We start from the raw sequence: 25592 nt of genomic DNA on the forward strand, positions 1-25592 counted from the left end.
AGTTCCACCAGAAGCAGCTCCTCTTCCCATGTCTTCTCAGTACAGGGCTCAGCACTAGGCAACTAGCCCGAGCTTGCTGCGAGGGGATCTCAGTGGGAGGAGCCCTCGATTTTCTCTTCTGTGGGCTCCAGGGACAGAATCAGATTAACCAAAAGCCTAACATATTCTTATTGGTCCTTGCAAGGCCCTCCTTCCTACACACGTGCATGTACACGTGCGTCATAAAACCACCTCCCAGCACAAAAACTAGAATACTGACAATAATGTCCATCTACCTGTGTGGTCCTTCCCCATCCTGCCCCCTTGCCTCCCACATCCCGAACTGACCACTATCCTAAATTCCATGTTTTCTATATATATGTATTTGCCCAAAGTATGCTTTTCTCTATGTACAATAGTTGTCTTAAGCACTATAACAAAGGTACTGGACTACATGTCATCTTTTGTGATTTACCTTTTTTATGCAAAATCCTATTACTAGGAGTCATTTTGTTGTGTTGTACAGCTGAAGTTCATTCATTTTGATGGCTGTGTAATAGTCCATCATATAAATAAACCAGTTTATTTGTCTACATCCCTAGCCACTCTTAGTTCCTTCCTGCCTTTTTGGGGAGGGTGGGTCTGTCGTGCAGGTGGGCCTGGGGAGAATTTTTTATCTTACACAGCCTGCTGTTCCTGTCCCAGGTACAATGTTGTTTTCAAGTACTTACTGAGTGTGCGCCGGGTACAAGCTGAGCTGCAGCACTGCTGGGCCCTGCAGATGCAGCGCAAGCACCTCAAGTCCAACCAGACTGATGCGGTCAAGTGGCGCCTAAGAAACCACATGGCGTTCTTGGTGGATAATCTCCAGTACTACCTCCAGGTCTGTGCCGAGGGATGAGCAGGAGGAAGTGGCAGGTGTTACTGAGGGGCTGTAATCCTGCATTTGATGCAAGGCTGAGCATTGAGAAAGTTCATGGGGTTGTATCACTAGGTGTTTCTTGGGGGCATTTAAGAGGAAAGTGAAAATAAATGAAGGAAGAGGAGTTAGGGTCCTTATCAGCAACACAGTATTTAATTATTGTTGGCTTGACTGTTACTGTTATAATTTGCTGTAACTTCTGGAATCCTATAGGACTTAATCAGGTCAGTCAGGAGGGAATGCGGCATGAGGGGCCTGGGTTGGGGTGGGCGGTGGGGCGGTGTGTGTGTGGGGGGGCAATCTGCCCAGACATTGGAAGCTGGTAGGAATTCGGCAAATAACTTTCGACAAGGCGAGGCCACATAAGGGTGCCTTTGGTCAGCCTTCAAGTAGCTTAGATAGGAGGAAGGTGAGTGGGACAAGGAATTTCTGTGTGGTCCTGTCAGGCATCATAATGTCCTTGAGTGCTTAGAATATGGAAGGTGCTAAAATTATTTGTGTAACTGTCTGTCAGGTAGATGTGCTGGAGTCTCAGTTCTCACAGCTGCTTCATCAGATCAATTCCACCCGAGACTTTGAAAGCATCCGACTGGCTCACGACCACTTCCTGAGCAACTTGCTGGCTCAGTCCTTTATCTTGTTGAAACCTGTAAGTATGACTGCTTGATCCTCAGGCTTCTTCAAGCCTCACTGTTCCCTTGGGCACTTTGAATTGTCAGGATGTGGAACTATCATTAAGCAATTGTTTGATCTTCACTTTTAACAACTTACGAAGCAAAACTAAAAGGGAATGTTAAAAGGGAACTTAAATTTATCTTTCAATTTCTGAAATATAGGATGCGTTGAGCAGCTATAGATGAAGAAATATGTGCTTAACCCTCAGAAGGAAGGATTTCAAGTAATTTTAAAGACCTTTTTGACACCATAGAGAGACCAACGAAAAGCATAGTTTACTTTCCTAAAAGTCTTTTGCGTCAGGATCAACCAGTTGTTTGAAAGTTGTTGAACAGTGTCCCCGTGTGTGCACGTGCATGTGTACGTGTTTCCTTTAGGGAAGTTATCCTCAACCTTGGATTCACATGGGAATTATCTAGGAGCTTAAAAGAATCTAGGACCCAGAGCACTTGAGTCCCTGGAGTGGGACCCAGGCAACAGAATTTTTTAAAGATCACCAGCTGAATCCAATTACATAATAAAACAACGATGGTTGAAATGACCCCTTGTAGTTTGTACTGTAACAGTTACACTTTTATCTCTGATGTGAGCTGGCTGTTATTCCTATTGTCCCACATCACAGGCGCTACAGACTTTCTGGTTTGGGGGCTATTTTTGCTTCATTAAGGGAGTTACATCAAAACCACTCCAAGAACCACTGTCACAGGTAGACTGTATGGTGTGAATGCATCCTTGGGGGAAAGCAGAATCTCAGAGCAGGTGGTCATCACGAAGTATTTATTGAGTGCTTACTGTATGCAAGGCACTGGGGATACAGAGAGGTATAAGTCATGGCTCTGCCCTTAAGGAGCTCACAATCTAGTTGGAGAAACAGGACATACACACATACACAGATCAGTAACAGCACAAGTGGCCTGAACAAATGCCAAGTGAACAGTACAGATAATAGAGGAGAGGATCAGGTCACTAAGGTACGTGGGGAAGGGCGCGCTCCACTGAGGGAGTGGGACCCGGTGTGAAGGAATTTCCCGCACAGAGAACAACGCTGAAAGCAATGCTCAGGAAAGGAGCACACTCGGTGGGTCCAAGAAACAAGGACTAGTTTAGTTTGATGTGGCTAGAGTGGCAGTTTTGTGTAGGGACGACTAAGGCAATGGAAGCATCACTGCCAGGAACGGAGGGGTTGTATTTTGAGGGGCTGGCAGAACTTGCACACGGCATTCCTCTCCTGAGGTCAGATGTGGGAACGTGAGAATAAGTTAGCTCTTCAATTATTTTCCCAAATCTTTTAATTTCACAGATCTTCCTTCTCCCCTAATGGCCAACTCTGTTTCCTGGGTAGGTGTTTCACTGCCTGAATGAAATCCTAGATCTCTGTCACAGCTTTTGCTCACTAGTCAGTCAGAACCTGGGCCCGCTGGATGAACGAGGGGCCGCCCAGCTGAGCATCCTGGTGAAGGTGAGTCGGCCTGGCCGCTGGATAGAGAGCCCTGTCCAAAGGATAGAGGTGGTTTTGCCCACGGGGAACCAGGATCTTTCCCTGAAGCAGTGAAGCATTTCCCCAGTACATACACACAGAAATAACAAAGATACAAATTTAAAATGTTGGTATCGGTTGATTTTGAAAGATAATTATGTGCCGCCTCCACGTTCAAAAATAGTTCAGCTCTGAACAGTTGATTCAGCCCACCAAAATGCACTGGCTTTGTTCTGTCTCATATCTGACCTCCTTACTTCCTTGAATTACCCTATTTCAGAGATTATAATGGTCTGCCTGTAACAAAAACACACAGGCTCCCCCAAACCCAGTACACACACCAGAATATATTAATTTGAAACTGGCTGTTAAATTCCTACTGAGAATGAGAGTTTTCATGGAAGTCCTGTATTCTGCAGACTCAAGAAGTCATTTTAGGAGTTAACAGAAATGGGAATGTGGGGAGGCTGGGTGATGCTGCAGAATTTTGAGCACGACTTTTCCAAGGAAGGCTCCCTCCCCCCACATGGACAGGGGGTGAGTCTGAGGCTGACTGACAGCTTGAGTCCTCCTCTCTGCAGGGCTTTAGCCGCCAGTCATCACTGCTATTCAAGATTCTCTCCAGTGTTCGGAATCATCAGATCAACTCGGACTTGGCTCAACTACTGTTACGACTAGATTATAACAAATATTACACCCAGGCTGGTGGAACTCTGGGCAGGTACGAACAACCCTTGGGGAACTCACTGGACTGTGTGTGTGTGTGTGTGTGTGTGTGTGTGTGTGTGTGTGGCTTTTAAAAACAAGTTGTATAATTCCAGGGCTTGAAGCAAACTTTAGCTATATCTAGTCTAAATACCATCATTTTATAAACAAGGAAACTAAGACTCAAAGAGATAAAGGGCTATTATGTGTCTGATCATCTATAATAAATTTTAATGGATTATTTTCCAGTAAAAGTAATCATCCTATAAAATACCAAACCCCTGAGGCTGAGATGGGTTTTAGGTTCTTGGCTAGGCTGTGGATGGCTAGGCTGGAAAGCAGCATGGCTTCAGCTCCTAGCTGTGACATTAACTAGCCATGGCCAGCAGCTTCCATGTCTGGAAAGGAGGGGACCACCCCTTCTAACTACATTTTTTTTTTAATCTAATAGATTCAATGGTTGTTGGCTTCTCTCAGAGGTCTGTCCCATTCAAAAAAGCACTTAATTGCTCTCCCTTCTCTCTCTCAAATGTCTTCAAGCAGATTTTTCCTAAGTGATTTTAGCAGAAGAGTCAAAGAAACTTTGAGTTTTAAGATGACATTATCTAGATTACAGGTTGCCCTGATTCATATTTTTTTTTAAGAAAATCTTGGGAAAGCATATTTGATAAGGCTCTTTTTTTTCTTTTGTAGTTTCGGAATGTGAAAATGTCAGGTCCACACACTGAAATAACAGTCCATCCCACCGCGTTACCATCTTTAACACAAGACTCACAGCAAACGGGATTCTCTAGCCACTCACTGAATGTCTGCGACCTACTGAGAGGCTCTGCCTTTTCTCCTAGAAGCGATTACCGAACATCCATGGGTACAAATCCTTCCCCCCCTTTCCCATATAGAAGGGCCTGCCCTACCATCTTAGGGGAGTTCTTAACTCACCCACAAGAGAACATGTGATGTCAGCTCTCCCTCTGTGGACCATGGAAGATCCGTTACATTGAGAATATTTGTCAGATAATTTCACTTATTGAACACCTACTATGTGCCTAGGTACTGTTCAAGTTGCAAGAGACACACAAGTAATATAGATCAGAAAGTTAAATATTTTGTGGCTTGTGTGAAAAAGGAATTATATTTATAAATAGGCCAATGCTGGATGTTAGCGCTGAGCAAGAAAGGCACCAGATAGGGTAGGCTTCCCCTCAACCCACAGATCCTCTTTTCCTCCTTCAGAAAATTGAAATTGAGAATGTCCCATCTTTAAGGATCTTCAAAACTGAATTTGAAGAATTTTACCAGTGAGCTCTTAACACATTGAGGATGAGGCATTTAAATATATAGACGCATATCTGTGTCACTGGTCCACAATGTGTTAATTATTTCAGGGCAATTCTAGTTATTAACAATGTAACAATGTTTTGTTATTTAAAGTTTTGTTATTTTTTAACAAAGAAAGGTCATTAAGAAAAAAAATTGAGATAAAATTATTAGCTGTCAAATACTGAAAATTGCTGGTCTAACTATCCCATCTTAGAAAAGCCCCAGGAGTTAAGGTTCTCCCAATGTGGCCCAACTGTCACTGGCAATCACTAATATTCGTATCATTGTGAACCAAAACAAATATTCATTGAACTCCCTCCAAACACAAAAAGAATGCAGCATTCTGGCCTCAGTTTGTAGCCATTCGATCTGGTCCTCATGTCTACATCTTATACCACATACTACACTTACCCTTATTCCCTGTAACTGTCAGCTAAAGACCCCTTCCACTGCAGAGGTTAGCAAACCATGACCCGCCACCTGTTTTTGTAAATAAAACTTTACTGGAACACAGCTACTCTTTTTCGTTTACCTATTGTCGATGGTTGCTTTCATGCCATCATGGGAAAGGTGAGTAGTTGTGACACACTGAATGGCCCACAAAGCCTAAAATATTCACTATTTGGCAGAAAAAAAATTTGACGCCTGCTCTAGAGAAAGAAAATATCAATAGGGTGATGCTAGAGGTAGGGGAGGAACAGCTTCTAGCATCTGTGACAACAGTAATAAAATTTTGTACCTGTGACTAGAGCTTCTGACATCTCCAAGTGCTATCACTCATTTCTCATGTTTATTCTTGCATGAAGTCATCCCATCAAGGTTATAGTCACTGCCCATTCACAGCAGTTGGTCTCTTTGCCTGTTAGCTCTAAAAGTACAGTACCCACAGGTCAGTTTAGTGAGCTCAACTCTTTTATAACGAGATTTTTTTTTAATTGCCAGGAAACAGAGCTGTACTGAATTTCATTCAACTTTTGGCACAACTTTTCATCTGGGCCTACTGTAAAATTAGGTTCTTAGTAGTATTGGATTTTAGACAGCCCAAAAAAATCTTCTGACAATGATGCCACAGAAAACTTTAACATTCACTCCTTGTTATTTTCCTTGACTAGCTGTCCTCCTAGTGAACAAGCCTATTGAAAATCGCAGAGAAAGTACTATGTTTGTCTTGCTACTTGTTCTGAGATTAAGCTCAAAGAAGTGGATGAAGAAATCCCAGTTACTACAACCAAAGAGATTCAACATTTATTTTATCATAAAAGTCCAGCAAATAAAACTATATACAAGATCCATGCAAGGAATCCAGTTACACACAAGACACATTTAAAACCTCGTTAAAACACAGTCTCCACAACAGCAAGGAATAAAACGGGTAAGACCAAGTATCCTTAGTGAGAGATATAATCGTGTTTATATTTTGGATGCTGCTTGAATCCAACTCTGTCCCCAACAATGAGGCACTGGATCACCCACTCTTGTGACACCACAGGCAGCTGCAATGCTTCGGCACACTTCAGCACCGAGGCTGGGCACGAGGGGTCCGTCACCACCACGTCAAATACCCCTAAAGCAATATCTGCAGGAAGCAGGGAAGGTGAATAAGGAAAGAAGACTCAATGTAGCCCTTCGTTAAAAAGCCAGATGTACCTTCTAGCCAGTTCATCCCACTCTGCCCAGACTAAAGCCCTTTATGTCACACATAGCACACTACTGATCAAAACCAAAGGTGACAAGTTGTCACGAAATGCTGCCTTGTAGAAATGGTTAGCAAATACAGCAGCAGAAGCATACACAGCCCAGTGCTTCACTCCTATTAGCTCACCTCTTACAGGTGGTATTTTCCTTCTCTTAGAAACACAGGTAACAACCTATAATCAGGACTGAGACTTAGACCACAAGCCTAACAGCTGTGGGTTTAAGGACATTCTTGGAGCAACAACAACACACACACTTTGCAGGTACCTTTGTTATGGGCACTTGAATGGTGCTGCTTGACGGAGGCTGCCCCCCCGGTCATGAGGATCTCAGACCAGAGCTCCAGGAAGTTCTGCTGTTGGTCTGATACCAAGAGAACCTTCAGGTTCTGGAAAGGGTTTTCACGGGGTTGCCTAGGAAGGAGTCAGAGACACAGCACCTTGGAACTGGAAGGGACCTAGCATGACAGGTAATATCCAACAACAGCCCTTCTACAAAGGAACCCAGGTACATCTGAATGTTTTCAGAAGCCCTGTGTTCAGGCACCACACCCCTCCCCTTTTGCTGTGAATGATGTATGACCTAAAAACACCCCTTCTGATTTCCATGTTTGTCTTAGTGCTGAGAATGAGCCAAATAATGCTCCTGAGCCTATATTTTTAAATGCCTTGCTTAAAACTTAGTCCCCTAACCACGAAGGTTGAGATATTGAACCTACATGAAAATGTTTGCACATTTTCAAAAGGTCCCTTAACCAGTGTAACCTAGGGAAATAAACTAGGTGAACTACTAAAATAATCTCAAACCCATTCAAGTTCTGTAATTTATCGTACAATTCTTCCAGTTTCTGGAAATACTCTCACCTAGATTCTCCCCTTTCAAAAGCTTGCTGCCTTTCTTCCTACAGTTCTAGATGGGCTCCTAAGTACTCACCAATCCAGAATTCTTTGCTCCTCAAGGCTATACCCAGCTGGCAGCAGATAATTACGGTAATTCTGGAGCTGGTTGGCATGGCAACTGTCATGGACCCAGACATGAGACACACAAGGAATCCCACTGGCAAGGCACAGGAAGTATTTCCGGGTTCGACAATGCTGATCGGCAATCAGGAGACACTGGTAGGCCGTGTTACACTGGAAGAAAAGAACAGAACCGTAGGTCTGGCAATGTCTATGGAAAGCCCCTAAATAGCAGCCCTAATGAGTCATAGAGAACAGATCTCAACACCCAAATACAGCTGATCCTTGAACAACACGGATTTGAACTGCATGGGTCCATTTATACACTGATTTTTTCAACTGACTCATGTAGTTCAAACCCATGTTCAAGGGTCAACTCCGTGATTGGGAATCCTGTTTACGGGATGGGCCGACTGGTCATAGCAGGTTTTTGACTGCAGAGATGTCAGCGCCCCTAACCCCCATGTTGTTCACGGGTCAACTGTACTATCCAAAATCGATGGAGCCTATCTTTCTGCCTAAGACCTCTTTTCTCACTGCAAGGCCCAAGTGGCTTCACTAGACACTCTCCCAGCCTCACCATCTTTCTGGGGGCCTGAATCCTCAAGGGACAACCAGACTCCACGTATTCAGCATTTCAGGCAGAATCAGGGATTTCTATTAAACACATTTTAATCTGCTTTTGTTCCAGCAACAGAACCACAGCCATTAACTAACCCAAGGTCTAACGTCTCTTCCTTGTATACAGTAGAAATTCTATTTCATGCAACTACCTTTTGGCAGTTTCCCAGTTCCTGAAATCTCTAGCCACTGTCCCTCTCGGGCCTCTTCTCAAACAGCAGGTGGATTCTTCATCACTGACCCTCTGGGAAGCTACATAAACTCCTCACCTGAGCTTCATTGAAGTCTTCGAGAATATAGCCAGCTCCTGCTCGAAGCTGGGATTCTGTGTACTGCTTGTTGAAAGGAGGAATTTCTAAAAATTCTATATAAAAAAACAGATAACCAAGATAATGATTACTACTAGTTGGTACCTTATTTACTACTTTTTTTTTTTTTAAGCTGAGCCATCCTGCCACCTGTTGGCAGCTCAGCGGCTGCTCAGCTCAGGCTGAGAATCAAACCGCTGTTGCTCAGAGCTCAAACTCTTGAGTGAGCTCTTAACCAACTGAGCCACTTGGCCAGCCCCTTATTTACTACTTTATGCCTGGTTCTTACTGTCCCTTTTCCACTCCCCAGCTACCTCCAGAACACTGTATCCCAAAGACAGGTCAAGGGCATCCCCATGGGTCAGAAAGAGGTCTGTCTTGAGGCCTGTAAAGTGCTGCCAGAAGAAGGGAAACCAGCAAGAGGGGTAGGGAAGATGAGAAATGGAGGTAGGTCCTAGACCTAAAAACATCAAACATTTCTTCACAACTGACTCACTGGACCATTCATAGGGATGAACACATCACCACTTCCCATAGTGATATGTTCCAATTTGAGTAACCCTTACCATCCGGAAGTTCTTCCTTATGTCTACCCTAAATCTCCTGCAAACTAAGCCCATCTCCTCTAATTCTGTGGAGATGAATAGCTGCTTAGTACTTAATGGAGCCTTCAAACTCTCCCTTCATCAGCTAAACACTATACACTAAAACTTTGATAAACCAGAAGGCTCAAAGAAAGCAGGGTTCTTTAATTAAGTGAAGATTAGCCAGAAAATCTTTTTTTTATTGAAAACTATCTACCTTTGATGATCTTGAAGTGACCTCAGGACACTGAACATCAATGAATGCTCTACAATCTTGAGGGTGAAGGAGAAGTAATGAGAGATGAGGCTGAAGCTGTAATGACCCTAGGCAATTAGAAATTGCTTCTTTTGACCCAATTTCTAATTTGAGCTTGATTTCTTGTCATCTGCTCCTCTCAAATATAAATAACACATTAAAAAAATTTTTTTTAATTAAAAAAAAAAAGCAAGACATTAGAGATTTGAGTTAATTAGGAGTTCTGAGAAATTAATACTAATTAACGTATCACAAATAAAAGACCCAATCAAATGCATAAAAATTCAGTGCCAGGACCACTCTCTTTCCCCCTCACACCCAGTGGTAAAACTTGGTAGAGCAGGCCCCTTGCAGAGAGGGCTCCCAGTCTTTGGTGTCCTCCCTGCCTGCTGGAGCTGCTCAAGCAGTACCGATGCCCCAAATAGACTTTGCTTTGGGCAGGTCTCACTGGCCAGCCCATTCACTTTTACTGCTCTTTTCTTGCTTCAGCATTCTCACCATTCTTCTTTAAAACGAAAACAAACCGGAAACTCCAAATGGTTATAAGAAACTCAGAATATAGCAGGCCTATTTCTCAGTTTTGTCACTGCATCCTTTTGACCCATCTCAACATATCATGTCATAGTTGTCAATGCCAGCACACTACCGCTGAGTCATGGCCGAGGCCCCTCATGGTCCTTTATTTTTCTCAAGACATTTTATATCTGCTTAATCCAGGACTGTCACTAGTCCTGACCTATTTAGATTTTAATCCCCATTTATATTTCCTTGCATTCATGTAATCAAATATTACCCAGGCCTAGACAGTCCATTTCTCTAATTTTTCTCAATTATAATTTATTTTGACTTATGCACCCCAAAAGGCTAAAATGAATGGATTTTTAATTCCATCATTTAAATTAAGGATAAAGGTACTAAATAAACCCAACTCCAGAGTCAATCCCTGTGTCTAGTGGGTCCCCGATGGTGTGCCACCTAACAAGACTGGGTGCAATATTTTTAACTCATTAATAAATGTTTCATACATTGAATTCAAATACTTTACTAAGCTTCTGGCATCTAATAGATTGCCATTTATCAGCAAGATAAATGTATCACATTGTTTCTTGAAAACTAACTCTGTAGAGGATTGTTTTAGCACGTCTCCAGACTTCTCAAGATTAAGGAACCTCTAACATTCTCATATGCCAAAGCCATCATATGCTACTGTTGGGGACACTGTCCAAGGATGAAGGAGCAACATAAAGCAGACATATTCACCATAACCATATTTTCCACAAGAAACCTGGAGATCCCTATAAAAAACTGTCCAAATTCCTCCTCCTTTAGACAAGGCCTAGCTCTCCTCACTCATGGTTATAGGATGGGGTTAAAAACATTTGCTGTTATCAGCAAAGGGGGATGGAGGGAATTTTTATGAGTCTAGTTTATAAGATCTCACACAGGCTCACAGATTTTTAAGGAACTGGACAGTGCATTTCGTACCAAAGCCAGTTTTCTTGGCCATGCTGTACCAACCATCAAAGCTGCCTTGTGAAGTTCAGGTCTAGGGAAGGGTTAGAGTATGCTGGAGAGCAAAGACTAGATAGAGTCCAGCAATATTGTGAACACAATACAAAGCAAGGCCACGAACACTGTTTTCATGCCATGACACACCTCTGCGCAGAATCATCAAGGGACTTCCAATTATTTGTAAAGTAAAACTGCATTCTTGGCTAGGAAGCTCCTCACACACCTTATCACCCACTGTACCTATCTGAATTCTGACAAACTAGGCTTGGTGCGTGTACATTTAACCTTGAAACCAACACAGGCCACACATGCTTCCAAGCCCTAGAGACCCTATGCTGATGACTGTTGTTTATGCACCTTCCAGGGAACATAAACCTTAACTGCAACCCCCGGACCACCCTTCCCATGTCCCTGTACAGATCCCCATGTGGCACAGCTGCTAAGAGGTAGTTTGGTTAATTAGGAAACAGTCACCCACACACATGAAATGCCAACCATCGCAAATCTGCAGTGGTGCTATTTTCTGATAACCATGTTCCCTGATTCAATTCCTCTTGCAAGACAACATTAGCCAGAACTTGAGAAAACATCATTACCTTTGGACCACTAGCCTTTACAGACACATATGGATACTGCTGTCAATCACTTGTAGAGTACACATTTGTATCTGTCCATTTTCTCTCCTAGATCACACACTCTTTAGACAGCCAAAATAATTTTTACCTCTCCCCACTGCAGCCTTTCACTCAAACCCTAAGTAACAGACAACACAGAAATACAATGTACAGATTTAGTTTAATGCTGAAGGGACGTTTAAGGTTGAAAAGGCCTAGAAGATGTTTCTCTGAAATCACCCTGGGGCCCTGGGCACCCCATATTCCCAGTCTTACACATAGACCTCAAGAGAATGAAGTTCATTCTTGGGTTTTCTCTGGCAGTTACCCTAGAACACAAATGAGAAGATGGCAGGGTGTTCAGAAACCTGACTGACTTGGACAACTGTAGTGGGGTAAAATGAACACTGGGTTCTAGTCCCAAGTCTACCATTATCATGGACAAAAACCAATTATTTAACCTCTCCAAGCTTGTTTCCTCATCTGTAAATCAGGTAAGATCTATCGCACATCTGCCTCACAGGGCTGTTTTAAGAAGACACTCACTAAGAGGAACTTTGTGGAAACAGTCTATAAACCAACAAGCAGGGTTATGTTAATTTTCCCTGACCAAGATCCCAGTTGCCATTTGTCCGGCCTCCTCCTCTGGGCTGGGGGCTACCAGGCTCATAAAGGAAACAGAAAGGAAGGAAATGCACATGTGTCAAAGCCTCCGGGGCCCCCTAGGGCCTTACCCTCCTCTTCCTCACTGCTTCCAGAAGGTCCGTCTGGCAGTTTGGAGCGGCTGGCCAACTTGTCACTTGTGGCCATGGTGAGGAGAAAGGCATAGCCAAGAAACAAGGTCTTGTTGACAGGCAAAGGCCCTCTCTGTTCTTCCAAGGTGGAGGGTTCACCCATGTTGTCTCCACTCTCGCAGGGACTCACAAACTCGCCAGCCCCCACCGCGCCTGGGAAGGACAAAGGCACAGTTACTAGATGGACCCACACCATTGCCTGGGCATCACAGGATGGGCAGGCAATGTCCTGATTAACTTTTCACCAAAGACCATTCCTGTGGCCAAAAACCTAGGACAAAACTTCGAGAAATTTTATATATTTAAATTTTACAAAGTCATCACAATGTATTACACTTTTTTTAATAAACGAAAATCAACTAGTATTGTTTTTATATAGCGAAACCAAATACTTCTGGGGTCATCTGAAGAAAGACGCTGTTCTAATGCAAAGATTAGGTATTACTGAAACTATTTGGACGTCGTCAGCCCACGTTCCCTGCCCCATGCTGATTTCCCCCAGAATATGTGATCTTTTGAAGCAGCCTTAAAAAAACAAAGCAAAAACCCCACTTTCTTATTACCAAGCAATGTCCCCAGCATATAAACCCACCCTACCCCTGACCCTCACCAGAATGGTGCATAAAATGCTTGGTAATAAAAGGGTTTTTACACGTTGATGGAGCCTGCTTCGACTGTCCTGGTTCCCAACACCTGGGGGGAGGGAGGTGAACCAGCCCATCCAGGGCTCCCAGGACACCCACATTAGAAGTGCACCCAGCAAGTGCTCCAGAGGAAAACAAATACCTGACTTGCAGAAGCTGAATCGTAGACTCATTAGGAGGCTAAGATGACAGACAGGTCATGCCTCCCTACAATAAAACCAGCAGCAAGAGAACAGTGTGATGTCGTATGTTATAAGCATGGACTTCAAAGTCAGACTGCCTGCCTTTGAGTTGTGATCACTGTGTCACCTTGGGAAAGTTAGTCAACTTTTCTGTATCTGATTCATTAACTAGCAAATGAATTCCAGCGCCTATGCCTCGTAAGGATTATATGAGGTAATATGATGAAGCGCTGAGCTCCATGCCTCACATACCCTGAAACACAGCAGGGGTATGAACAGACATAGAGATGACACACAGGACACAAAAGGAGCTCTAGTGCCAGGACAATGTAACAACCAATCAAGTTCCTCAGTTTGCTAGACTAAGAAGAGTCTCCCACAGGGCAGGCCTCTGCATCTCCAGAACCCACGGTGGCCGTGGCTGGGTCACAGTAGAAACTCAATCGCCAATAGATGGGTTGAACTCCTTTGTTAATAAGAAGCATGGGGGACTGCAACGGGGTTGTCTGGAGAAGTAGGGTGAGGGGAAATGCAGGCTGAGGTACTAGCTTTCGCTAGCATGTTTTGGAAAGCCAGCGGGCCCTGGGCACAAGGGAGAGGGGAGCAGAGTTCATAAGAGGCCGAAGATGGTGCTAGGTAAAGGAAGAGATCTAAGACAAATTTCACCTATTTTGAATCTGCGTAAAATGCAGTACTTCTCCTTTCCCTCCTAAAACCCACACAGAAGTCAACGAATGTTTCGGATCAAGGCCTGGCCTCCTATCTCTCCCCACTGCACTCTGCTGGGTGATGGGGGTAGGGAGACGCAGAAAGCTGTCAGTACCACCTGTGGGCTTGTGCGGGCCCCCAACTCTGTAGCCAGGACAGCAGGCCATTGCCTCATATCAGGCTCCATCTCTCTAGCAGCTGACCTTGCATCCCGCCATGGTCTGAGGGAGAATGAGGCAATAGGGAGCACTCACCAGGTTTCACAGTGGCAGACTTCCGGCCTCTCTTGGCAGGGGACCGTTCCTCTTCAGAAGAGATAAGTTTCCTTTTGCCTGAGAGAACTCCCGTGGAGGCACGAGGGCTTTCTGTGACTTTACGGGCAGGGGTTGTACTGCTGCCGCTGGAGGCAGTGGTGGTGGCCGGAGAGCTGATGTTACTGCGTCGTTTCCGTTTCCCTTCCACCAAATTGTCTGAAGGACAAGCCAAAGGTTGATCAACTCCTATGATCTAAGGCCCTGAACTCCAAGAAGCTGGGCAGAGCCTGATTTAGATACCACCATGGCCTTTCCGTAACCTGCCGTCGGGGCAGGAACCCTCTTCTAAGGCCACCATGGTTTCTGTTTCAGTCTGTGCCATGACTGAAATGTGTCTGTTCCCCTATAGAACTGGGGAGGCCAGAAAAATCTGAGGACTTACTATTTGGTCTGGGAAGGAAATAAGGATAGGCAGCAGCTCCAGAAAACGACAGCTCATTATCATCTCATAAACCACATAGGAGTAAGATTAAGGAAGCATTACTGATTGCTCCCACCACAAGCAGGGCAGGGACCCAGAGGCAGTTGTTCAGGAAGTAAAGGTCTTACCTAAGCTGATGTCTGCTGCCTTGGTGAGTGGCGTGACTGCCTCATATGGGCCAAGGCCATACTGCTCTCTCAGTCGGTTTCCTTGCTCCAAGGAGAGGATGACAGCCATTCGCTTATACCACTTCCTTTGGCCTTCTTTTTCAATGCTGTAGTACAGCTCTCCAGACTCCTTCCTATGCCCTTTCACCACTCCTGAGGGGGAAAAAACATACCAGCAGCTTGCTGTTGTTTTAGGCTGCCCAGCATTCACGCACAAAGGCTCTGGAGGCGAGACTAAGTCAGGGAATTAGGAGATCCAGCGGTGGGCTGAAGTCAGGATTTTAATAAAATGCCAGCTGTCAATTCCATACACCACTACCACTTAGCACAATGCAGCTGCTACCCTGACATTGGGACATGGAAAGTTTCCTGGCAGACGGAACCTATTAGTTATACAATAAAGCTTCCTACAGCTAACCTTTATGGGTTGTAGGTGGTTCAAATGGCTTTTGAAGTGAAACGGCATTTTCTTATTACCATTGGTTTCTTAATGATTCCATTGTAACTTACTAATTCTTGGTTTCTTTGGAGACTGCGTGATAAGTCTTAAGTTGTAGGTGAAAGATGACATCATTGTAAGAGAGAACATGTGTCTGTGTGTTTGTGTCTGTGCAGCAAAATCAAAATAAAGACAGAGCAAAGAAAGGAAAAAAATAAATCCTGCCTCTCCTGCCTAATCTTCCCTCCCTATTACCTACTTTCCTGCTCTTGCTCTGATGCAGAATGTAAACATACGACTTTTAGGTTACAAGAACCACAAGGTGGAGTATCAAGAGAACTGGGCTAGAATTGAGGGGACCTGCACATAGGCCTAATTCTGCTACCACCAAGCTGTGTGAATTGGGGCAAGCCCCATTTCCAATCCTGTGAAGAAGGTAACACTCCACTCCCTGTATCAATCAATAAACAATTTACACACACACACACACACACACACACACACACCTCTATATATGAACACAACACATACATAAAACCAAAGCATTAATATAAACACTTTTTCATTCTTATAAACAGAAGGGTCCGTTTGTTCTCTCCCATTAGCCTATGCCTAAATGAAGGGCTACAAGGAACCCAGAAACTAAGACACCAAGGGAAAAAAAAAGAGGAGAAAGCAGGCCTTGGGTCTCGAGATCTTTCCTTATCCATTCCACAGAATCACTCTCTTTCCCTTGCTTCTTCATCTCCTGGCTTAAATCTCTATCACCAAACTAAACCACAAAGACCCCCCTCAAAAGCACAAAGGAGCCCATGGCCAACAACATATGTGACACCAATGAAGAGCTACTCAGTCCAATGTTGACCTTAGCGCACAGCCTCAATAAATGACACATAGAATGCCCAGCCCTTGATGCAGTAACTCACTCTGGATACAGAATTGTCTCTGTCTTAAGAGGGCCAAATGGGGACTTTCAAGAGTGGCTTTACATCTGAAAGAAGAACAAATGCCTTTCATACAAACTATGTAAGTCACGGGTCATAAAAGACCTCAATCCATGTGCCATTTACTGATATCACACAGAGCTAAGTGTTATCCATAACTAGAAGGTGAAGTGGCCCACGTAACAATAAAATAAAGGGGCAAACAGCAACTACTCAGGAGTCCAAATACCAGAGTCTGGAGAGACTTCAATAGAGAGGCATTTTTGCCCATTATATCCCAATGCATGTTCAGAAAAATCCTCAAAGGATGATTTTAAATGACAAATTCAATACAAACATGTATCTCCAAAATAAGTTCACAGAAAAGAGGCAATGTATTCAAAGAACCGGCATGTAAAACAGTCATCACAAACACAAATCCCTCACCATCACTAGTACAGGCAACTGGCCGCTTGAAAAAAACAACAACAAAAAAAACCCCACCATTTTTCACACCAGAGAGTAAGTGGTGGGTGTACAAGCAGGCACACGAACACAGCACTACCAACTTCTTCCTAAGCAAAAACATCTCAGTGTATCTGCCCCACTCACCTACTCAGTTCCCATCAGGGCAGGAAGTCAGTGGGGAAAGAATAAAGGAAGGAAAGGGAAAAACACTAACTTTACAGTGGAGAAACCTGGCAAATACCACCTCAACCAAGTGGCGAGGGCTAACATCACCAGTGACGTCCTGTGGATGTCACATACATGAGAAGGCGGCTTTCACTCTGTAGCATTCTTTTAAAAAACCTGTAACTCTCATCTAACCAGGAGAAAACACAAGACAAACCCAAACTGAAGGATATGCTACAAAACACCTTACCAGTACTCTTCAAAATTGTCAAGGTCATGAAAAACAAGAAATGATTCAGAAACTGTCACAGATGAGAGGCAATCAAAAAACACCTGAGGATTAAATGCAATGTGATAACCCGGAATTAGATCCTGGAACAGAAAAAGGACATGGAAAAGCTGGCAAAATCCAAATGAAGTCTGGGATTTAGTTAACAGTAATGAGCCAAGGCTGGCTTCTTCGTTTTCACAAATGGACCATGCCAATGTAAGATGTTACAATAGAGAAAACTGGAAAGCTGGGTGAGGGACATACGGGAACTCTGTACTATCAGTACTTTGTACTATGCAAATTTTCTATAAATACAGAATGATTCCAAAACCAGCTTATTCAAAAATAAACAAGCAACAAAGAACAAGAGAAAAGCCAATGGTGAGAATAACCAGTGTTGCCAGGAATGGAATTTCAGACAGAAGAAAGGATTGCAGCAGGGCACAGTAAATCTCTACAGGCTGCTTCTTCTATTACCTGCGCTGAAGTACTCATCCTCCGAGAGGGCTGTCACTTCGGTATCCAGCGGGATGGGGTCACACAGCAGAATGTCTTTGCCCAACACATCACACTCGTATCCATCATCAAAGAGCAACTTATACTTCCCAGCTCCAACATCTCGTGTGATTTTCCCAGAGTAAAAATAGCCATTGGAAGACCACTTGGCTACAACACGGAGCCCTACAAAGCTGTTCCCTGGAGAGGAGGCATCTAAACCATCAGAAGGGCCAGTGGCAGCCTGGAAAGGAATCTCTGGAGAGTCACTTCGACGCATGTCTGCTCGTCTGGTGGACTCTGGCATTCGGGGCACAACACGGGTGAAGGATTTATCGTCTGGCGACATGCTGGGTGAGATGTCCTCTATGCCCACAGGGCCAGGCACCGCTGTTTCTCTAAAGAGAGATAAGAAATAGGAGAAGGCAGTAAGAATAAGGAGAAATATTTACCTAGCAATTTTCCCACTCCTTTGTCCATGGGTCTGTCTCTTCAGCCCATTCTTTGAAACCCCATCACAGGCACAAGCCTGGTCTCTCAGTGGCCTCACTCTGATCCCTGCCCACTTCCCAGTCAGTGTGGGCCCCTCTTCTCCCTCCTGACATCCCACATACTCTCTAATCCCCTCTCTTCTCTCTACTCCCTTTTTTTCTAAACAAGTCATAGACTAAGTATATCTCACACTACCCGGGTACCTGGTTCCAGTGGTCCGAGAAGGCGGGCGGCCCCTTCGCCCGCGCCCACGAGGCGTGACTGGAGCCTTCCCTCCCTGTCTGATGCCAAGGCCTGCATCACCATCCTCCTCACACACTGGCGCCCCTGTCTGACTGACCCCTTTTCTAGGACTAGAGAATGAAGACAGGTTAGTCTGATGGCACCTGCTACTGGATCCTTTTCCCAAAGTCTCCCCTTGGTCCTCAGACTACATGCCAGGCCAACATGTGCTGGGCCTCCAGGGCAGCAGGAAGCTGGTCCACACACCCGCCACCAAAGTATCAGCTGGGGAGCGGGAATGTAGGATAGTAAGTAAAGGGCATCCTCCTCTATGCAAGTCTCTTCCCTCCTGACAGAGCTTCCTACTGCTGCCCTCAAAAATAGCACACACATTTCTGCCCTGCTTTCGCTTCTACTTCAGGCTCTGGACATCTGCAGAGGATAACAAAAAGCTGGGGGATGTGTCAAGTCGGGGCCACTACCCCAAACTTTCTGTATTCCCAACCAACTTGTAGGCTGCAGAACATTGGGACGGCAGGAGCATGTGCCAGCATTCCCAAAGTCCCCTCACCTGTTTTCCTGCATTTCCTAAGGAAGCCTACCTCCCACAGGCTCCACCCTGCCTCCCAGGCAAACCCCAAATAGGAGGAGCAAAGGGGAGGAAAAGGAGCTGATTTATCCTAAATGGAGGATGGGGGGGATTTTCCCATTACTCCCCTTTTCCTGTGATAGTTAAAATGTCAGCAACCCTGCCCCTGCGTGGCTCTCTCTCTGGAGACCCTGTCTGCACCTCGGTTTTCCTGGGCCTCCGCGGGAGCTGGGCAAGGCAAAATCTGCGGGTTCTGTCCCGCTGGTTTTCCCTTTGAGTGGTCCGGCTCCTCTCCCTGAGCTGCCACTGCTGTGCATGGCTGAGAGACTCGTCCCACTTGATGTGCGATGTAAGCTGGATGCCTTGGAGGAAAAGGAGCTGATATCCCCCAGGTCACCTGAGGAGCCCCCAGTCTTTGAAGGGGAAATTTCAGATTCACACTCCCGACACTCTACAACTGGCTCTTCAGTCTCCTGCAAGGAAGAAATGGATACAAAAGCTAAAAGAAGACACAATAACGTAATGCAAATGTGATGGATGGGAAATCCTAGAGATGGCAAGAAATTTCAATTCAGAAAGGTGGGAAGCAAGACAGAATTTTCTGGAGTACTGGAAATGTTCTATATCCTGTTTTGAGTAGTGTTACATGTAACTGTCAAAAGCCACTGAACATTTAAGATGTGTGCATTCTACAAAGAATACATCTCAATAAAAAATAAAATAAATAAAGGTGGTATTAGATTGGGAAGAAAGAGACCTCTGTCCTGAGCTGTTAAATTATCTTTTTACTGGACAAGTTCACAACCTTTGGCTACTGAGAAACCAGCAAGGACTCTAACCCAGAGGACAGAGGTAACGCCCTGTCCGAGCTTTCCCTAGCCAGTCTTTCTAGACTCATCCCTGCCTACCAACAACACAATGATCACTCAGCTCCAAACTCTTGGACACTGATGCCTACTAAACTCTTCTCCATCTGAAATTTAACCCATTCAACACTCAATCTGTCATCCTCTGTTCATGTCCTTGCTTTCAGTGAGCAGATCCTGGCTATTCCCAGCACACCTCACGTCCTCTGCAGCGCTCTCGAGCCGAGGCTAGTTTTTCTCAACCCAACCTCAACGCACGAGCCTGGAGACGAAAGGCCTCTTTACTCTCCATTACCACGGACAGACCATTTCTCTCTTCCCACCTTCTGCTCCTACCAAACCACTATTGGCCATTCTGTTAAGCTTTCTTCTCCCCATCTCTTGTTACTCACCAGCGTCCTCCCAATCACTCCCTCTCCCGCATAAATACCTTAACGCCCGGTTTCCAGCCTCCTTCCCTCCCCACCTCTACTTCTGCCGTCATTCTCTGTGGCCTTACATCCATCCAATGTTTCCCAATCTAATTACCACCATTAACCTGTTCCTCTACTCTACCTCATGCATGTGTTACCAGGGTCAGTGACAGAAACTGCGCCACCTCCAAAAATCTCGATCATAAACATGCCATTCTCCAATCACCATCTCCTATCACCCAACTTGCCTGCTCTAACTGGATCCGAGTCAGCATAATCTGACAAGGTGATTTGACTGAAACAGGAGTTGTGAGCCCAGAACTTAAGTTAATTCCTTTTCTTGGGCATGACAAATGTGTGTGCGTGTGGGAAAGTGGCAGGCGGGGGGGGATGCGGCACAAGGCCTGCTTAGAGGCCTGGGACTCCAGGCTGTATTTTGGTGGGAGAGCAGCTACTAAAAGCAGTAGCTAGCTATACCTGCCTTTGCAACTGTCCAGCAATTGAAGCCATTGCTCTTATGATGACATAGGCCCAGGCGCCAGGTTGGCCTGATAAAGACCTTTTCAATGTGTTGGCTTGTTTCCTGTGTCTCTCTCCTACTAGACTACAGAGGCCACATTAACAAAGAGACCACAACCATCTTTTTTCCTGGATATATTCCCAAAATCTAGCGTAGTACTTTCCAAAAAAGAGACCCTCAGTAAATACTTACTGAATGAAGGATCTTCTCTTTCAAACCATGTCCTATTTATATTCTCTACTCAGTATATGGTACCACCATCTATCCAGCTGCCCAGGCAAAAAGCCCAGGCACCGTATTAGACTCTTCCCTCTTCCTCAATCCCCACATTCAGGAATTCACCTGTCTATCAACTCCACCTTCTATATATTTCTTGCATCTATGTCTCTCCTCTCAATACCTACTACCACTGTCCCAACTCAACACTCATTATTTCTTGTCTGACTGTAACTCTGACCTCAACCCACTCCAATCCATTGTCACATTGCTGCCAATCTAACCTTCCCAACATGGAAATGTGAGTATGTCACACCATCCCCCAAAATTCTTTAAAGGCTCTCCATCACACAGAATATAAAAATCTAAACTCTTTTCTATGGCACACAAAGCTCTTATGCTGTGGGCCCTCACCAACCTCAACAGCATCCTCTCTCACCATTCCCCACCCTCCCATTCTTGTCACATTGAGCTTCTAAACATTCATTAAGCATGCCATGCTGTCTAAATATTTACCTAACTTTTCATTCTGCTTGCAGTCCTTCTTGCCCACCTTTCGATAGTACCTGCCACACTCTTGAGCACTACATCTTCTGTGAGGCCTTTTAGGCACTTTCAGGTAGGCTAAGAGGCTCCACCCCCTCTTTCTAACACATCTTTCCACACCTCTGCTACAGCAAACAACAAGTTTTGGATCTGTTGCCATGTCAAGGGCAAGCTTCTAGAGAACAGGGACACTGTCTTTTTATAATCAAAGAAGTCCCAGTACCTGCCACAGTGCCAGGATCATAGTAAAAAAAGAAGCTGCTGGTAAATAAACGAATCAAGTCTTTAAAAGATGATGAACAAGGGCTACAAGAGAGGAGGGAAGGAGAGTTCCCAGAGTCCTCTGACGTCACCTGTCTACCTTCACACCACGGCACATCGCTGTGCTGCCCACCAACTAGACTGTTCCCACCTGTGTTTTCTTTACTTCCTGCCTCTGTGCCTACCTCACCAAGCCCTTCTACATGAAATGCCTTTCCCCTCATCTCCCAATACCTAAGACCTCCAGTGTCCAACTCTATAAATACTTTCTGGCCCTCATCCACGCAGACTTTATCAGAATTTCCCTTCAGATGAGTTTCTTCCCCCGCTAAGCTACTATATGCTCCTCCCTTCTGGCACACGTCACTTTCGCTCTCAAGAGGCAGCATAGTGTAGTTAGGAATGAGGGCTCTGGAACTAAACCGCCTGTGTTGAATTCTAGTTTCTCTATTTATTAGCTATTTATTTATTCCTCTATTATTTTAACTTGCTATGCCTCAAGCTTCTTCATCTGCAAAATGCGAGTAACAGTATCTATGTCATAGCTTAATTGTGAGGATTAAATAAATTAAATCACTTAGAATCCTTAGAATAGTGCCTGGCATGTAGTTAGTGCTCAACAAATGTTAGTCGCTATCATTCTTTTATTTAATTATGGTCTTGTTTCCCAAACTATGTTCCATAGGGATATAGTAAATATTACTTTAAAAAATGTTCAATGGTCGGGGCCGGCCGAGTGGCTCAGTTGGTTAAGAGCTCGCTCAAGAGTTTGAGCTCTGAGCAACAGCGATTCGAGTCCAGCCCAAGCTGAGCAGCCGCTGAGCTGCCAACAGGTAGCAGGATGGCTCAGCTAAAAAAAAAAATTAAAAAAAATTAAAAAATGTTCAATGGTCAAATAAGTTTGGGAAGTGCTGTGTTAAACAATAAAATAGATTATCTTTACTAGAGAACTTCTTATAGCCTTTAATATATAATATGCACTGTGAATTTCTATGGGGGAGGGGGAATTTTACAGCATTTGAAGTTTCTCAAACTTATTGATAACCATGGAAGCTTTATTTCCCCCTTAGAGTACCCAGCAGGCCTGCTGTTTCCAGAAATACACCTTAGAAAGCACCATGTAATAAAATAAATGATGTAATACGTATAACACTTAATATAGTACCTGGCAGGGAGTTCAATGTAGACTACAACAGTTACAAAACTTCATGAAAGCAAACTGTTTTTCTATAAAGCAGCTAAGTTCACAATTTTTCCAAAATAACACTGAAAAAGATTATGCAAACATAAAACTGAAGATGAATCAACATTTTAAAAGAAATATTTCTGGTATTTAGTGTACAATAAAAAGAATACAAGACAATTTCTCAAGCTAATATCAAGTACTTTCTGACATGAGAGCCATAACGACCCATTATTGAACAACAGCAATATGTCCCATTTAATAAAATTATATACCAGAGTTTAATTAGAGTACGAATAAAGAAAACAGCTGTGCCTCTTATTAATGAAGTAGTTCCCAAATATTAAAATATGTACCAAGAAAGGTGCCAGATCTTTAATTCTAGAAAATCTGTCTAATCTCAGTATTAGATATAAATAAAGTCAGCATATGGTGCTGTCCAATATAACAGTCAATAAATGCCAATGTTACACTGACACGGGAAACAAGTCCATAATAAATTTTACTGAGAAATTAAGGTCCATAACCACACACAATGGAGACCAAAAAAGGACACATGACTAAACATGGAAACACATGAGTAAACAATGAGAAACAATGAGAAAACACCTGCAGCCTCGCAGGGAGTTCCAAACTTCTTTGGTTTCCAAGGATTAAAAATAATACATAAAATCCTTGTATTTATATAAAATAAAGACTTATTAATCTGCTCTTTATAAAAACAGAAAGCTTGATCGGACTGGAAAAATAAGTGGCCAAAGATCAAGCAGCAAACCAATGGCTAGGTATGACACAGAACTCAGGACTCTCGGTTTCTAACCCAGTTCTTACATCTTTCTTTATTACAAAGATAAAGGAAAAAAGAGTGTTAGTAGCTAGTTGCACGGGAAAGAGGAGTGGGGAGGCGGAGGTGAAGCGCCAGGGTAATTTTTCTATTAGTATCAAAAGAGCTGTGTCCCATAGACCGAGAGTATGTGTTACCTCAGTTACTTTTCTTTCTACTTCTGTTCCATCCACATAATATACATCTGTGATGACACGAGTGACAAGCGTGCGAACCTCATGGATTGTTCTCATGTGGCGATGCAAGACATGGCCACGTGGAGGCTGAGGCATATCGAACTCTTCCTCTCCCTGTGACAGAAAACACACAACAGAAGCATGGGTCTTACTGCAACTTGGCAGAAGCACAAATCAACTTCATGATGGGCACTGTTCAGAGGTTCCATGAATGTAGTGTGATGGAATTTCCCAGTTGCTTTGTTGTGAATTCACCTATAGATAATACCAAAGATGGACCAGCTGTATTGCCAGAGCCTAGGAAGAATTTGTGTCATATCATTGAAAATGACCTATTTCTGTCTAAATCAAAATCATAACATATAGCACTTCCATCTAGGATATTTAAGTGAAACTTTGACATCTAGGATATTTAAGTGAAAGTTCATTATCTTTAAATTGTAATCTTTCTGATTTTGATGCTGACTTGTCAATCAGTATACAGGTTTATACTTGCAACAGCTCTTTAGATACAAAGAAGGCATTCTTAAGAACTTTCTATAACACCAGAATGACATCTGTTAATCTCAGTGCAGTCTTTTTTACCTTCATTAGTAAGTGAAACTAGTTGATTTATACCTGGAACAAAATGTGCTGATTTCTCCTAGAATTAAACATGAAATATTTAATCTATTCCAAATAATAGATTGTAATAAAGAGCTAGTGTAATAAAGAGCCAGAAACAGAAACATTAGCAAATTAGGCCTTCCTATCCAGTTGTACCATAAATAATAATGAGTTCAACTGTTTCAATAAAACCCTACATTTTTATGACAACTGTTACATGTTTTCTCATAACACCTGTATCACATTTACCCACATTCACGCCTTCCCCATACCCCACCGGTCCTGCAATTCTGAGGAGGAAGAAATGCACACTTTTTTCTATCCCTACCCTTATTTCCCCTATAGTAGAATGATATTACTTTCAGCAGTCAATGTCAAGGTATCCAAGTCTTTCAAAAGAATTTTATGTACCACTGCAATAATGGTCATTCTGGGTTTTTCCAGACAATGTGATAGTAATTTACCTACAGCTTTCAATAATTTACCTGAATAATTCCTACTCCAACTCCATCTCAGGGGTGAAATATGTACTAACATGGAGCTACCTAAATTATGTGAATAAATAAAAAGGATGGAACCTTACTCAACCAATTCCTTAAAATACTTCTATACATATACAACACTGGTGAACAAATGGTCTGAGCATTGGTCTGTCACACCTCAGTCATCAGGGTGCCCCTGCACCAGAACCATGACCGCCCGGACCTCCTGCCTGCGCACACAGTCAGCCCTGGATCACAGGGGTCTGAAAGATTTCAGGGCTTTCCATATCCCGGATGTGAGGCCAAGAAGCCTCCCGGTAATTCTTCTATTACTTTACAACAGCCAGACAAATGATCACTTCAAGAGAAACACTTAAACAGGTCTGATAGAACAGGAAAGAAAAGAAGGGGAAAAGGCAGATAAAAAGAAAGCTATGCTTGGGCCGGCCGAGTGGCGCGTTGGTTAAGAGCTGGCTTGGGATGCCAGAGGGCCCCGGTTCGGATCCCACATATGAGGGCCAGTGACACTGCCCACTACAGCTAAGATGCTGAACAACA

The 25592-nt window shown here is 43.8% G+C and overlaps 2 protein-coding genes across 6 annotated transcripts in view; one reads left to right on the forward strand and one right to left on the reverse strand.

The window, feature by feature from the left end:
* TUBGCP4 (tubulin gamma complex component 4) overlaps positions 1 to 5829 on the forward strand; it is a 40163-nt gene extending 34334 nt beyond the window's left edge. Inside the window, exons 14-18 of one of the 3 annotated variants that reach the window (XM_019644892.1) lie at positions 685 to 862; positions 1416 to 1550; positions 2919 to 3035; positions 3635 to 3774; positions 4452 to 5828. In XM_019644892.1, coding sequence (XP_019500437.1) covers positions 685 to 862; positions 1416 to 1550; positions 2919 to 3035; positions 3635 to 3774; positions 4452 to 4464 — 583 coding nt within the window. In that variant the 3' untranslated portion in view covers positions 4465 to 5828. Of the gene's footprint in view, positions 1 to 684; positions 863 to 1415; positions 1551 to 2876; positions 3036 to 3634; positions 3775 to 4451 lie in introns of those variants that run through there. The other 2 variants (XM_019644894.1, XM_019644893.1) reach the window with 2 other exon arrangements.
* Positions 5830 to 6301: 472 nt separating this feature from the next.
* TP53BP1 (tumor protein p53 binding protein 1) overlaps positions 6302 to 25592 on the reverse strand; it is a 122424-nt gene continuing 103133 nt past the window's right edge. For all 3 annotated transcript variants that reach the window (XM_019644880.1, XM_019644879.1, XM_019644878.1), the window contains exons 20-30: positions 23908 to 24060; positions 19123 to 19394; positions 18314 to 18463; positions 17601 to 18016; positions 14819 to 15010; positions 14210 to 14425; positions 12362 to 12574; positions 8623 to 8717; positions 7707 to 7906; positions 7041 to 7186; positions 6302 to 6654 (exon numbers count right to left, since the gene is read on the reverse strand). In XM_019644880.1, coding sequence (XP_019500425.1) covers positions 6467 to 6654; positions 7041 to 7186; positions 7707 to 7906; positions 8623 to 8717; positions 12362 to 12574; positions 14210 to 14425; positions 14819 to 15010; positions 17601 to 18016; positions 18314 to 18463; positions 19123 to 19394; positions 23908 to 24060 — 2241 coding nt within the window. In that variant the 3' untranslated portion in view covers positions 6302 to 6466. The remainder of the gene's footprint in view (positions 6655 to 7040; positions 7187 to 7706; positions 7907 to 8622; positions 8718 to 12361; positions 12575 to 14209; positions 14426 to 14818; positions 15011 to 17600; positions 18017 to 18313; positions 18464 to 19122; positions 19395 to 23907; positions 24061 to 25592) is intronic.

This window comes from Hipposideros armiger, unplaced genomic scaffold (genome assembly GCF_001890085.2).
Source record: "Hipposideros armiger isolate ML-2016 unplaced genomic scaffold, ASM189008v1 scaffold_92, whole genome shotgun sequence".
Taxonomy (NCBI): Eukaryota; Metazoa; Chordata; class Mammalia; order Chiroptera; family Hipposideridae; genus Hipposideros; species Hipposideros armiger.